The sequence below is a fragment of the Ascidiella aspersa genome, chromosome 9 (genome assembly GCF_963924565.1).
Source record: "Ascidiella aspersa chromosome 9, kaAscAspe10.2, whole genome shotgun sequence".
Classification (NCBI taxonomy): domain Eukaryota; kingdom Metazoa; phylum Chordata; class Ascidiacea; order Phlebobranchia; family Ascidiidae; genus Ascidiella; species Ascidiella aspersa.
In genome coordinates, this window is record NC_139455.1 from 10591989 (window position 1) to 10606054 (window position 14066).

Sequence of the window (14066 nt, forward strand, 5' to 3'; positions counted from 1 at the left end):
TTTACTACATACTTTCCAAGCCCTCATAATCTTTTATGTTTCATGTGTTTGGCATCAGTGATTCAGTTGTAAGTCCAGATAAAACATGTCAGTAAATTTGGAAGTCTAATCACAACGAAGTAAGGTAAATTTGTCTAATAAAGGGCAACACAATACCATAAGGACATACTACAGATTAGAGAATTCCCTAATCGGAAAACTTTGAATGATAAAAGCAATTCTAAAAACAAACTGACAAAATAAGTACAGTAAATTTGTTACAAATCAGAATATGCTTTCATTGTGAATGGTGCAAAAAGCAAAACTGAGCACAGAACATGCTTAATACTTGTGTTTCGCAAACCTTTTATCCCAGAAGCCAGAGCCAAAGCCGGCCGGTCCAGAGTGACTGTATATTAAAAGTATAAAAACGTTCTACTATGTCTTGTTAACGTTGTATGTAGTTGTATTTTAAAATCTATTACTTAATTCAATAAATATAATATAAAAAGAATATTCGGAAAAATAATAATGCCCACCTGTACCAATTCAATAAATAAAAAAAAAATTAACTGAAGATGATACAAGCTCGTATCGAAACGCCTTAATCAAGATGCTGTCGATCTACTCAACCTTTTTTACTTTGCAACTTATTATCAAGCTACATTACAGATCCGTGCATAGTGTACCCAACCAAGTATATTGGTATAAAAAAAAATGTTTAGAAAAATAATAACGCCCACCTGTACCAAGGGGCTATGCCAACAATTTGCAAGTGTCTTTTACTATCAATCAAATTTTCATGTCACACATAAGCTTTACCTTCTTCAGCCTTTTGGAAAAATTTTGTGACAAAGTTAATGTGTAAAAAATATAAAATAGAGTCATCACAATGAAAATCATTGAAAAATCCTTATTTTAAATAATAACAAGCTGTTGTTTTTATCAAGGTTGCTAAATGGTTTAAACAAAAAAATTTTTTTCTAAAACACAGCCTACATAAACCTACTTGTGCTTGGAAAGTAGGACTTTAAGAATGTTTCCTTGATCCTCTGCTCTAATCTGACCTGTACTGACCATGTTTTCAACCACCGCATTGGCAACTTCACTCAGTGTTGTCTTCTCCAAGTCCAGCATAACAGTACCTTTAAAAATAATTATAAAGATATAAAAATAAATTCACCCTGACTTAATTATACAGTATCTACAAACAAGTGACAAAAAAATTATAGAACCATGCAAATAAAACTTCAACAAATTCGATAAACAACAAGTGTAAATCAGTGGTTTTCAACCACTGTGTTTTGCACTTTCCTGGAATTTTTTACTATTTATTATACTAAGCCTGCTTTAGGAGAGTCTGTGATGTTTTTGCTAGCTTACAATAGGTAAAGGGCAGCTACACTATATATATACGTAAGTTGGCATAAAAATAAAAATTTTCATTAAACTTTTTCTTTTATTTGTATATAATATGGAGTCCAGATAAATCAAATAATAGTTTTTTTATAGGACAGAAAATAAAGAAGTAATGTGTTATGTGTTTCTAAGCTGCTTTGGGGTTACTGCTACAAGTTTGTAGTGGCAGTTTGTATTATGTGTTCAGCATTTTATAGTGTTTGTGCATAAACCTTAGCGGACTGTACAAAAGTTTTATCATAGCTTCAGTGTAAAAGATTTTTATCCATAAAGTTTAGCAAATTTGTTAGGGATTTAGAAGGAAGGGTTGAAAAGGCAAGGAAGGGTTGTCTTTTTTATGGTGCCTTGCACTAAAATCATTCTAAAATATTACTTTTGCCCTAAAATGCCAAAATTTCATAAAAAAATGTCTTTGTCCTTTAGTGATTACCTGTAGCAAGGGTTCTTGAACTTTTGGGGCTTCGCCCACCTTTTTATTGAAACTCGCACCCACTTTTTCAAAAAAATTATTTGTTAGCCATAAAGCCCATATGTTTTTATTTTTACTTAAAATGTAGAATGAGCTGCATTACATAGGCCATGTTTTTTTAGATTAATGGAAGCATAACATGGACATTGGACAGTGTCAAGAGGCATACAAATGTAAAACTGGAAAAGTATGCAAATGTTAAAAATTTATGGTTTGGTTAACCTAAGTTAGTGTTAAAATTTATTCACCGAAGTCATTCACTAATAAACTTATGCTCGGTATTTGGGTCCCAGCAAAAAAACTTTGACAAACACTAAAATAGATGTTAGTTTGAATGTAACTATGCAAATAAGCATATATAGCACATTAAAGTTGCTTCTTGTGTCACAATTTGTCAATGTATGATTGAGAGTTTCAGATTGCTCAGTACAATGCTATTTATTGCAATTTTAGAATATATGAATCAACATAGTGCAACATTATGCTATAGTGTGCAGAGTACCTTCGGGCTGAAAGATTTTCTTTAAATGAGATAAAATTATTCAATAGTGAAAAAAGTTGGCACATAGCGTTAAAGTTTTTTGCATTTATGTAGTAAAATGTAACAAAATATATAGCTTGGAGCAGAGTTTTTTAACCAGTGCGCCGGTGCACAGCTGCGCATGTAAGGCGGTCAAGTGCGTCATAAGAAAATAAAAAATATTACCAGTTTTTTAAGTATTTCAAGAATTACTGAAAGTGAATTCCTGCAATAAGACAACTTAGAGCAGGGGTTGGCAACCTTTCGTATGCAGTGTGCCATTTTATGAATATTGCCAAAATATTCACATTTTTCTATGTTTGGTTTGGCACTGGCAATCAGGGCTGCGGAGTTGGTTAAAACCAACCCGAGTCCGACTCCGGCTAAATATCAGATTTCATCACTTCCTGAGTCCAACTCAGCCTCTGTGTTTCACCAATTTACGTAGGCTAACTAAATTAAGGTGGATATTCCGCAATCCACTCTAGGGTCATGGAAAATATGCCACGAGCATATGCTATTCCACTTTAAGCATTTACAGTTTGCTGCCTTATCAGTTTCGAAATTTGGTACTGCGCATGCCGCACACATCGGACTCGGGTAGTTTTACCTGGTCTTACTCGACTCCTGAGTCCGACTCAGCAGCCCTGCTGTAATCTGACATCTAATTTACGTATATTTTTTAAAATATACTTTCGATGCTTTTAAGCCGATAAGTGTTAACTATCAGTTTTGCTTCTGTTGGTTTCTCAGTCGCACAAAAACACGCGTGCTTACTTTTAATGTAGAACAGTCGTTCTCAACCTTTTTAGCTTACATACCGGTAAAATTTTAAAACAATTTTTGCGAATAGGTGGACCTTCAAAAATTAAAATCAACCCAAAATGTAATGATGACACAATTAAGCAACTTAAAAGCAAATAACGAAAACTTCTATGTAAAGAGAAATTTGCTGCTGTCTTTTTGATATCATACGTGTTATACGTGATCTATTGAAGTTTTTCACATACAACTGGTCTTAAAGTTTAGGATTTAAACGAGTTGTAGCCTACTTTTAAATAGTTGGGCACAACACTTGCAGCATTGTGACGTGAGATGAAGTCCAAAGTAGACCGTTAACTCTATGTTACGTCACAATGCTGCAAATTACGGAACTGGCTAAGTTCTAAATTTGATGGACAAGCCGCCTTCAACTTCTTGCTTTTTTGCAATTGAGATAAAATTTGTAATATATTTGGCGGACCGACAGGAAAGTTGACGTGACCGGCGGTTGAGAACCACTGATGAAGAATGCCCTGCTTTAACGTAGTAAACGCTACGCCAAATTTGGGGCATTGTGACGTAATACGAACGGTTAGTGGTAAACAACAAGTTTGACGCTTACAAAAAATAATATTAATTACAACACAGTTAAGATACTTATTTGTGACACGAACTGGCAATGTGTGCAACCATTTAGTTAGCGCTAGTGTTAGTGATGTAATGGTTGCACTTTTTTAAGGTGATATATAGGGCCATTTTTATTTTAACCTAAAAAAAAATTTTTTTAACTTTATTTTTAATAAATTTTGATATTTTTCAGTTAGTATCACTGTTAGTTTTTTGCCTTTCGCTATTGCTCCGTTTCTCGTTTTTGCGCGCGCATAATGGTGCGACGCATCGCATAAGCACACTCACTTAATTAGGCGTGGTAGTGCGCGCCTTTCACGCAAAGAATGCAATTAGCTTCTAGCCTTTGGGGCAAATTTAGTTGCTATATAAAGCTTTTGTTTTGCGGTGCTTGGTGCAGTCATCACCAGCATCATTACTGAAGACACTATACACGCCAGACATCAAACTTTGGTATGTTTATTTTCGCAATCTTTTTGTTTATATATGACGTATTGAGCGCTAACAATTTCCTTTTTCGCCTTACAGAAAACCTGCACCGATTTCTCTACTGTTTTGATTTGTACCGTGCGAAAGTTGTACGTTCGCTGTTGTCCTTGTAGACGCAAGCAATAATAGAAAGAAGTGCTGAGTATTGCAAAGCTTGATTTCTACAATCACATTTAACTAAACTCACCTTTTTCAATCATTTTTCTGAGCTCCAGTAAACTGTGAAATGAAAGGGATGCTACCCTGGGTTTTCCCCACATTTGAGATTCTTCAACATCCTCCTCAAATTTGATCCAACGAGCTGTTTCTTTCCATTCACCACAAACCAGCTCATCAAGCTCAACAAACACCTAATATAGAATGGCCACAAAAAGCTTTATTTTTTTTATTCGTAACACAAAAAATAGGCAGAATGAAGTGTTTGATAGCAATGACTAGAAACGCAAAAAAATAATCTACATACTTTTCTGGCATGCACGGGTGTATCCAAAAAATCAAAAACGGGGGTCCGGAAATTTGAACTTAGGGAATTTCCCTATTTTCCGTCTATCTTTAATGAGTAATGACGCCATAAACTAGTGACGAGTATGACGTCATAAAATGGTGATTTGTAATGACATCAGACACAACCAATTAACGTCCAGCAAAGCGAACTTTAACGACGCAAAGGGAACACGTGCGTCGAAACCGCGTAGTGTGCAATCGCTCACTTCAGGCCAAAAACTAAACCAAGACGGTGAAGTATGTGTGATTGATTTTGGTAGAAATCATGTTTAGACTATCTATCAGCAGCGCATTTTCCAAAGCACGTCTCTCGCCACCTGCAATACTAAAAAAGATTTTCCCGGGTGCTATTATGATTGGCGCCACATCTGCCCTTAGCAGTGTCAGCTAAAAAACAAGCAGCGGTTGTGGAAAAATAAGTTGTGTCAATTACACACTAAACACATGTCTTAGGATATGCTTATAGAGAATAATTTTGCGATAACAATCATTACTAGGGCGATTATTTTTTGACTTGTCAAAAAAGTCAACATTTTGTCAAAATTTACACTTTAGGTCAAAACTTGTCAAAATTTTTTGAAGTCAAATTCAATTAAAATGCACATAAATCGTTTACAAATTAAAAAAAAACATATAGTCAGCAATTTGAAATTGTCGTTCAGTTAACTTTTATCATAACAATTTAGTTTTTAATGACGTTTAAAGACATTTTAACCGTATTAAATCTTCACTAGAGCAATATAACAGTATACGCGAGCCGGCAGAATTAACGACCCAGGTCTAGTTTATCGCATTGTGTTTAGCTCGAACTTCTTTATGCTTTATAGTTTATATAGTTGTGTATTTCTGATTTAGCGGATGTTCTTTAACAGTATTTCCTTTTTTTCGTTTGTGATTTGCAATTAACCTATTTCTTATTTGGAAAATATACTTGGTCCTAATTGTTAATTTTCAGCAATTATTTTTACCTGGTATTTCAACTGTTTAGACAATATTTTTCTAAAATAACCAGCGTTCGGTTTTTCTTTGCCATTTTATTGCTGTTTGTCTTTTTGAAGTGACAAAAACCTCAATTAAGCAATTGTATGAGTTTTGCATTTAACCTGACAAAATAACTGATTTCTGTTCGACAAACATCAAAATTATGTGGTTGACAACTAGCCAAGACACTAATTTAGTACTTTATACAACAATTTGAAGTATAAATCAATGCACTTCTAATAGGTCAAAATTTTGTCAAAAAATTAAATTTCAAGGTCAAAATTTGTCAAAATTTCAATTGTTTAGGTCAACATTTCTCATTTTTTTGGTCAAAAAATAATCGCCCTAATCATTACATAAAAAGGCCACTTTGAAAGTAACAGTTAACCACCTCTTAAAGGAATGTGCTTCAGTTAAAAAATGCCGTTGTTACACGAACGTCAGATATTAGCGCTAACAGCGAGGAACATAAGCTGCGCCTAACTCGAAGTTTTTAGCGATAAAAAAGTAAGACGGCTTGACTTTAAGTTGTCAATGTTCGAATACATCCTTGTTAATCAGCCAACCTGAATTAATTACGAAAGGCGAAAAAAATATCCTGCGTTTAAGGTCGACCAAACAGAAGACGAAAAACGGCGTTTACGTTTGATTTTGGTTTCGCATTAGCTTCAGACGCGTGACCTAATTACCTTAAAAACATTGTCGCTTAGGACGGTGAGTAAAACCCTGTCAAAAACGTTCAAAAAACACGATAATATCACTAATAGAAGGGGGGCCACAAAACGCCCCCCTTCCCTGGATACGCTACTGCTGGCATGTAATCAAAGTCAATTATCATACAAGATTTGGAAAGATGTATTTCACTTACTGTATAATGGCATGACCAGTTTGAATGCAATGACTTATTAAATTGACTGGATTACATGTCATAACAGTATTTTATAAAAAAACACATATTATAAATACCGCAAAAATTATACCCAACATAATAATATATTACCTCATGAGGCTTTCGGTCATGCTTGATTTTCATCTCAGTTCGTATCTTTCGTTTCTTTACCGGGCGATGAAGCAAATGTTTACGAATCCCAGTCCTATCCTCAAATCTGTGGCCTAAAAAAAACAATTACATTGTTACCAAACAATACACTTAGAATTGATGAAACAATCATACTTTGCATAGTAACAAGTGTCATATTTCAACAACATATTTTTGTAAACATAAACATTGTTAATAAGATATTAGCAAAGTAATAAGGAAATGTTTATAAAGAGCATTACTTTGCATTTCACTTTTATCTGCTCCTCCTAGTTCACTCTCTTCATCTGAACCAATGACCAATTTGGGAATCTTAGAATCTTCAACATTCTATTATATAAAACAAAGGATGAATATTTGCAATAGAAGTTAAAATATGGTGTTTTAATGTATACATAAAAATATCAAGTGTCTATGTAATCATACCAAAATATTTTATATCACCTCTTTCAAAACGGTCAAACAACCAATAATAAAATACATTTTTTTAAATGTTTTTTTAAAAATGCCATGGTTATTCCATTCCATGACCTGTTTTTTATAGACAGACATTCAATGTACACAAAACGTGCGTGAGGGCAGTTATCATAGTACACATATTTCGTGTAAATATAGGTAATTGTAATGCTACGTGACGTTAAGGTCGTCTGAAATATTCTTTTAACCAGCAGATACGGCACACTTTGCACCGCTGATTTGTTCGTGGGATCAATCAAAATGTTATGTAGGTATCAGACACACCACACATACATGATTGTTCGTGGGCCTCGAAGCACTGTCGAATTATTATAATGCGTACCTTGAGGGTTTATTCAAAGAAATATAGGCTGGTAAACCAACGAACAGCAAGCATGTTTAAATTATTTGCTTATTATTACATTTTCGGGTTACACTAATAAATAAACCGCTTTCCTGTCGCTTTTGGTTCCAGGTGTCGACAAGACGCCTAACTTTTGTACTCTATTATACCGGTTTGAGGGAAGGCGGTGCGTTTTTTTAGTTTGAACTTAAAAGAGAAAGTACGACCCTATTCAAATTAATATTTTTGCCACTTTAAAATAAAAAGTTTTTTTTTAGGTTTTATCTGTAGGGTTACACTAATAAATAAACCGCTTTCCTGTCGCTTTTGGTTCCAGGTGTCGACAAGACGCCTAACTTTTGTACTCTATTATACCGGTTTGAGGGAAGGCGGTGCGTTTTTTTAGTTTGAACTTAAAAGAGAAAGTACGACCCTATTCAAATTAATATTTTTGCCACTTAAAAATAAAAAGTTTTTTTTTTAGGTTTTATCTGTAGCGTAATGTTCAGGTCCTTTCAAGACGCAATTTCAGCTAATTTGATCTAGTAATAACATTTTTCTCCTTTGTAATTTGGCGATTATATAGTATGCAACACCTCTCTAACCTAAAGTTTTAACATTCAAGACAAATGCACGGTTTCTTTTATCTCGCGAACATTTTACGTATGTGATTATAATGACGTTTTCTTTTTAATAAAAAAAAGTGTCAAGCATTTTTTCGCTCTTCGCGCGCGCACCATTATCCCTGGTCACATTTACACAAAATTCGATGATTTCTTCATTTTTCTCGACAGACCTAAAAATTTATCTGACTATATATGCAACGCAATGAGGGAAATTTCGTGAGTATTATTTTCAACAATAAATGGAAAGAAAATTCTTGCACGCTCTTTGGTATAAAGGTTTTCCGCTTTTCATTTACACATTTGCACACAAGTTCGACGATAGCAGCAAGTTATGTCTTTTGACGTTACTTTTTGACGAAGCTTTAGGACGTTATCCTAAACGAAAATCGTGGGCACCTATGTAACCTTATGTATGAGGCCCACGATGCTGTGAACCTTGGACTTCCCTGTTATAGATCTTGCCGGATAGTTTAAAAGAAACTATATACGTAATCCGGTAAGCGCAGTACAAGACGACCAGGCCAGAAAGACAAGGAAGTCGCTTGAAAAGACGTATACCTAAGGTTGAACAAAAAACGTTTCTGGAACGCCAATAAAAGTCGGTGATATTTTACGGGGTGTACGCAAGACCAAACCAAAAGCACGGACTTTGTTTCTGAATAGCCACACTTTCAGCCTGCAAAACTTAAGGCATCTTTACAGAATCGATCAATAAAAAGTCCATTAATCTGGTATACGTTGGTACTATAGTTTTTAGTTGGCCTTGATAAGAGGAAAATGTGTATTAACGATAGCTTAATTTTGCTTGCTAACGCCAGTATCATGGCTAACGCTTTGATTCCTACATAGTACATACCCCGTTCTGGGTAAATTAGTAATTTTAAGTTGATATCGACGAGTAAGGTGTACCACGTAAACAAGCATTAAGGATAAACTAAAACAAAAAAACACCATAAAAGGCAACTTATTTTCACTAAACTATATACCGCCTCGTATTCTCTTTCATGAAAATAAAACAACGCAGAAATAGTTTCAACCTACAACCACTGTCCGATGTTGGGAATTTTACGCCGTCAGTAAAAATAGTACCACGTTTAAAACATTTGATTGGTTTAGTGCATTTTAATAAAGTTTAGTCAAGTCTATACTTGCCCTACCAAGACGTCAAAAGACTATCAACGAATAGTGACCGGTATAAATACAAAAATTTTACGATGAAAACCGTTTGCAACAAAATTTTGATCATAGGCTTGATTTATTCAAACTACTAAAGTTCTGATACACAATTTTGGCAATACTCGCACCAGTTTACCTGCAACGTGACTGTGATTCAAACATATTCGCTTTCCTATTTAGCTTGTTAGCAAGTCCACATCTCGGCAATCTACCAAAGTTCGTGGTGTGTTTCAGGTATCAAATAGTTCATAGGGGGAATGATTGAACAATACAGTACGTAACCAAATACGAAAGAAACGTCACAAACATGTTCTTCTCAAAATAGATTGGGCTGCGTTGTATTTAAACAACAAAACATTTCTAATGGCTCAAAAGGGACACAGTGCACTTTCGTTCTATTGATCAAATATTTTAAAATGTTATACCAACACCGTGGACCTCTGGTTTTTCAATCTGTTGCTGTGGACCTCTGGCACACCTTTTTATTTATGTGTACAGGAAACGTTATATGTAGTAAACAAAATCTTAAGAGTAATTTGTATCGTTTTTTGCTTTTCGTGGTTCAAAAAAAAAAATTGAGGTGCCTCGTCATATTAAAAGCGTAAAAACATGAAAATGTTTGGGAACCACTCAGTCACACGATCGTTAGAAAAATCGGCAGTACACAGCTCAAAAAAATGTCACGTGATAAAATTAATGCATCGTTGGCAAGTTATTTTTTCACGAGCTGTCTGGTCACTTCCCTAATGATATTTTTGGACTGCACGTGATTAAGTATATATAATTGATATGCTGGTTAAAAATAAAAGTGGCTGACGTTTTATTTATCAAATCGTGTTTAAGGGTATCGTGGATGAATAATTTCCACACATTATATGTCCTTGTATCATAAACAAACAAATTCGTAAATAAACTCGTACAAAAGAATTAATAAACTACTACCATTACGGAAGAATTAACCTACCGGCCACATCTGTCCCGCGGGCCGTAGTTTGGTGACTGCTAGTTCAGGTTAACCAGTAAAAAATATTATTTTTTCAATAAACTTTGTACCTTATAGGACAAAACTGTTGTTAACTCTTGGAAATTTCAAACCAGTTAAACACTTAATCAATTCGCAACAGAAGTTTAAACTTGACAGGAGTTTATAATCTGGGAACATGCACTGTAAAATGTAAATCATCCCCATTAGTGGTCTACATTAGTCCTTATCAAGGTTGTTAGACATTATTAGACCAGGGGTGTCCAACTCAAACATGTCGGCTTGCCAATTTTTATCTTATAACTTCTTTCCGTGCCAAAGTTTCGTAAATTTTAACTAATTCTTTTTAATCTTAAAGGCGCCTTTTTACAAAAAAAAAACTTTTGTTTCATAATAATTGACCAAACCGCTTATATCTAAACTCTGAAGATAGATTGGCCTTAGCTGTGTAGTAGAAATGCGCATTACTCTCCGTCGGTGAGCTGACTTATGCTTCTTCACGCCAAGCTATATAATTATGTGAATGCTAGCCTCCACTACAGTATGATGTTATAATATCAGAAGTAATTGTTAGTTGTCGTGATTACCGCGATTGTTTCATATTGCGAATAAACAAAGGCAATTTGCTGTATAACAAATTAATATTTGTGGGAGGCTTGTGTGTCATTTTTTTATGAGGTCGCGTGCCGCTTGTTGGACACCCCTGCAACAATACCCCCGTGCAAAACATGAAAATTAAACATCATACAAGACCCAAAGTAAAGCAAAAACGTACTCCTTGCAGTATTAAATAACCGCAAAAAAGCTCAGGCATTTATCCACACAGTAAACATTTGGTGATCAAGTAGATAAGCTCAAATATAAGAACACCGTACACGCCAATCCAACAATAGCTAGTACATATAAGAAATTCTATTTTGCTAGGTTTTGTGCAAAAAAAGTTAGATCAAGCGTTATCAATTTTCACGCTTTCCAAATGCATGCGACCCTCGCATTGTGAGTATTAGGGATGGGGATGTTCAAAGCAGAATCCCAGGGGATTCTAGAATATTAGGTTTCGAATCTAGAATAATGAATTCAGAATATTAAAATACAGCATATTTATTTTATTATGTAACTTCTTATTTTTTATATTCTACTAAATGTTTAGCATTCTAAACAACTGCCATTTTACACAGTGGTGTAAACTGTGGTACGTTAATTATAAAAAAAAAAAATTAAACATAAAACAAATACCGGGTTGGTGCGAAAACGTAATCCACCAAAAAATCAATTCAGTGCTGTTATATATAAAACATTGTTGTGTGTCTATTTTTCCTTTTTTGACTAACGTGATCTGTTATGCAGTTAAATAATGTACTGCAGGAATACAAAGTTACCTCTGCCAGCATGCGTATCCAATACTTGACAAGTATACTGTACATAACCTTGCCAAAAAATGGTCTTGACCGAATTTTGTCCATGCCAGCGTGTTTTTCGAAGGGATGTGACTTTTGCAACTTAACACAGTACTTTTTTAGTTTTGTTCACCCCTAGCATCTATCTCCAGATTTCATTCACCTTTGTCTCGTGATATGATAAAACTATCTCTATATGTAACACACAAAATGACTTGGGTTGTTTTGGAAGCTTTCATCCATTTCTGACGGTTCACTCTTATTCACCCCTTTTGGTTGGTTCACCCCTGCAAAATTTTTGTTCACCATGGGGTGAACCATTCACCTGATTAAGAAACACTGACTTTATTTAACGAATTTGCGAGCTCTGCACCTGGCATTACGCGGTAGTCGCTCGTCCAATAACGCTTGATTGCCACTTAATTATTAGGCGAGTCGCTAAGTACTTGGGTGCCGGGACAAAACTTTCGTCGCACTACAGCGCTAAGTAAGCAAAGTTATACGAATCCAATTTGTATGCGAATCCAAGGAATTGATATTTTACTTTAAACAGTCCTAAATAGGGGCCTTTGCAAATCGAAAATTTTAGCTTCGCCAAATCACAATAGATCTTGATATTTTATTAATTAGCGTAAAAGTTCTAATAACTGTTTGTGACGTAATAGCATTGATTACGGTTGGCTGAACCTTTACTCGAAATTGGACAGCATTTAGAAAATATAATCATAATTTAAATTTTTGCGGGGCCACCGCATAATCCTGCAGATTTTACACTTGATAAACAATTACGCGTAGAACATCGTGTTGTATAATGAAACTGTTTGACATAAAGAAATATGGTGGCCAATTGTGCCATACTTGTTAATTTGCATTGTGTAAATATTTTTATTTATATAATTGACCAAACACATTATTGCGTTTGGTGTTTGAAAAACAAACAACAGTTATATTTCACATTAAATATCACGGACAGACCGATTAACCACGGCACATATCTCGACAACTCTTAAGTTGCCCTTCTTATCAATTTTGCTGCTAATCTTGAAAGGTGTTATACAGTCTGGTCAACAAATTTGTGACACTTTAACAAATAAGTCTCCTTGATGTGTTGGTCCTGTAACTTTGTCATACATATTGCCACAAAGCAATTATATAAGTGCCTAAATGCAGTAGACTCATTCCTGCGCAGCGTGTTAGGCCAATTTAGTCATCAAAGGCTTTTTCTCTTGAGTGTGTCTTATTTGTCACAACAGTGTGAGTATTTGTGACTGTGGGTAATCGACAGGAACATTAAAGTGTCAGCGCGTGTCAATCTTATTACGAGACAATCCACTAGAGACAAACATTAACACATATCACTCATTCAATATTAATACCTCATGGGGCCATTAATGTGTTTATTTTAAGTGTAACTATTTAATATTGTGTTTTAGCGATAACAAACTTAGTTTGTCAATCAGTAAACTACATATATTGCAAAGTCCACTTAAAGTACAAAAAAAAACACTTAAGCGTGTTATTAATATATTTAGTTATTTTAGCCAACAATTATTAATAAGAATTGTTATTTACTATCTTTATTATTTGTACAATTTTTTTGCAAACTCGACACAATTGATCCTTTTAAGTCCCGTATATATGAATGTGTAACAGATACTTGAAGTTACACAGCCAAAAAATATAGGAAAAAACAGCTTATATATTTAATAAAACCAACTGTACGTTACCTTAAGTTGATCGCCGGCCAATCGCCTTTCATTTGCATCGTCATGTTTTCTTCGTCTTTTATGATGGTGGTTGTGGTGGCGATGCTTCTTACGATGCGACTTCTTGTATTTCTTTTCGGATCCTTCTTTCACCGTATCACTTCTGCACATAAACATATAGTTAAAGAGCAACAAACAGACGCATCTATAGTTAAAGATAAATATACCTAAAATAGCCATGGGAACTTTGGTCTTATCCACATTTATTTAACTTATGTTCTATAATTTGTGGAAGACAATATTATTACCAAAAACTTACTGTTTTTCTTCTGCACCTGAGACGGAAGTGCAGGAACATTCTGAAGCTGACCTTCCTGAACTACGGAGAGAACCAAAACTCCCAGGTGTTTTAGGAGAACCAATACGGTTGGCTGAAGAATTTTCTTTTGCGAAAAAACATTTTATTTGAGTTAGGACAGCGTCGCCAAACTACGACCTGTGGGCCAGAACCGGCTGGCACGCGGCATATTTTTTCAAATTATTCCAAAATGCGGTTATTATTACTTTATTAGGCGAAATGTTTGTCGGATG

General features: G+C 34.7%; 1 protein-coding gene across 3 annotated transcripts in view; it reads right to left on the minus strand.

Moving 5' to 3' along the window:
* Positions 1-14066, minus strand: part of LOC146132952 (band 3 anion transport protein-like) — a 40126-nt gene that overhangs the window by 15109 nt on the left and 10951 nt on the right. For 2 of the 3 annotated variants that reach the window (XM_083397521.1, XM_083397520.1), the window contains exons 13-19: positions 13795-13918; positions 13497-13638; positions 7032-7119; positions 6751-6863; positions 4453-4615; positions 989-1124; positions 344-388 (exon numbers count right to left, since the gene is read on the minus strand). In XM_083397521.1, the coding sequence (XP_083253647.1) occupies positions 344-388; positions 989-1124; positions 4453-4615; positions 6751-6863; positions 7032-7119; positions 13497-13638; positions 13795-13918 (811 nt within the window). The remainder of the gene's footprint in view (positions 1-343; positions 389-988; positions 1125-4452; positions 4616-6750; positions 6864-7031; positions 7120-13496; positions 13639-13794; positions 13919-14066) is intronic. The other variant, XM_083397522.1, reaches the window with a different exon arrangement.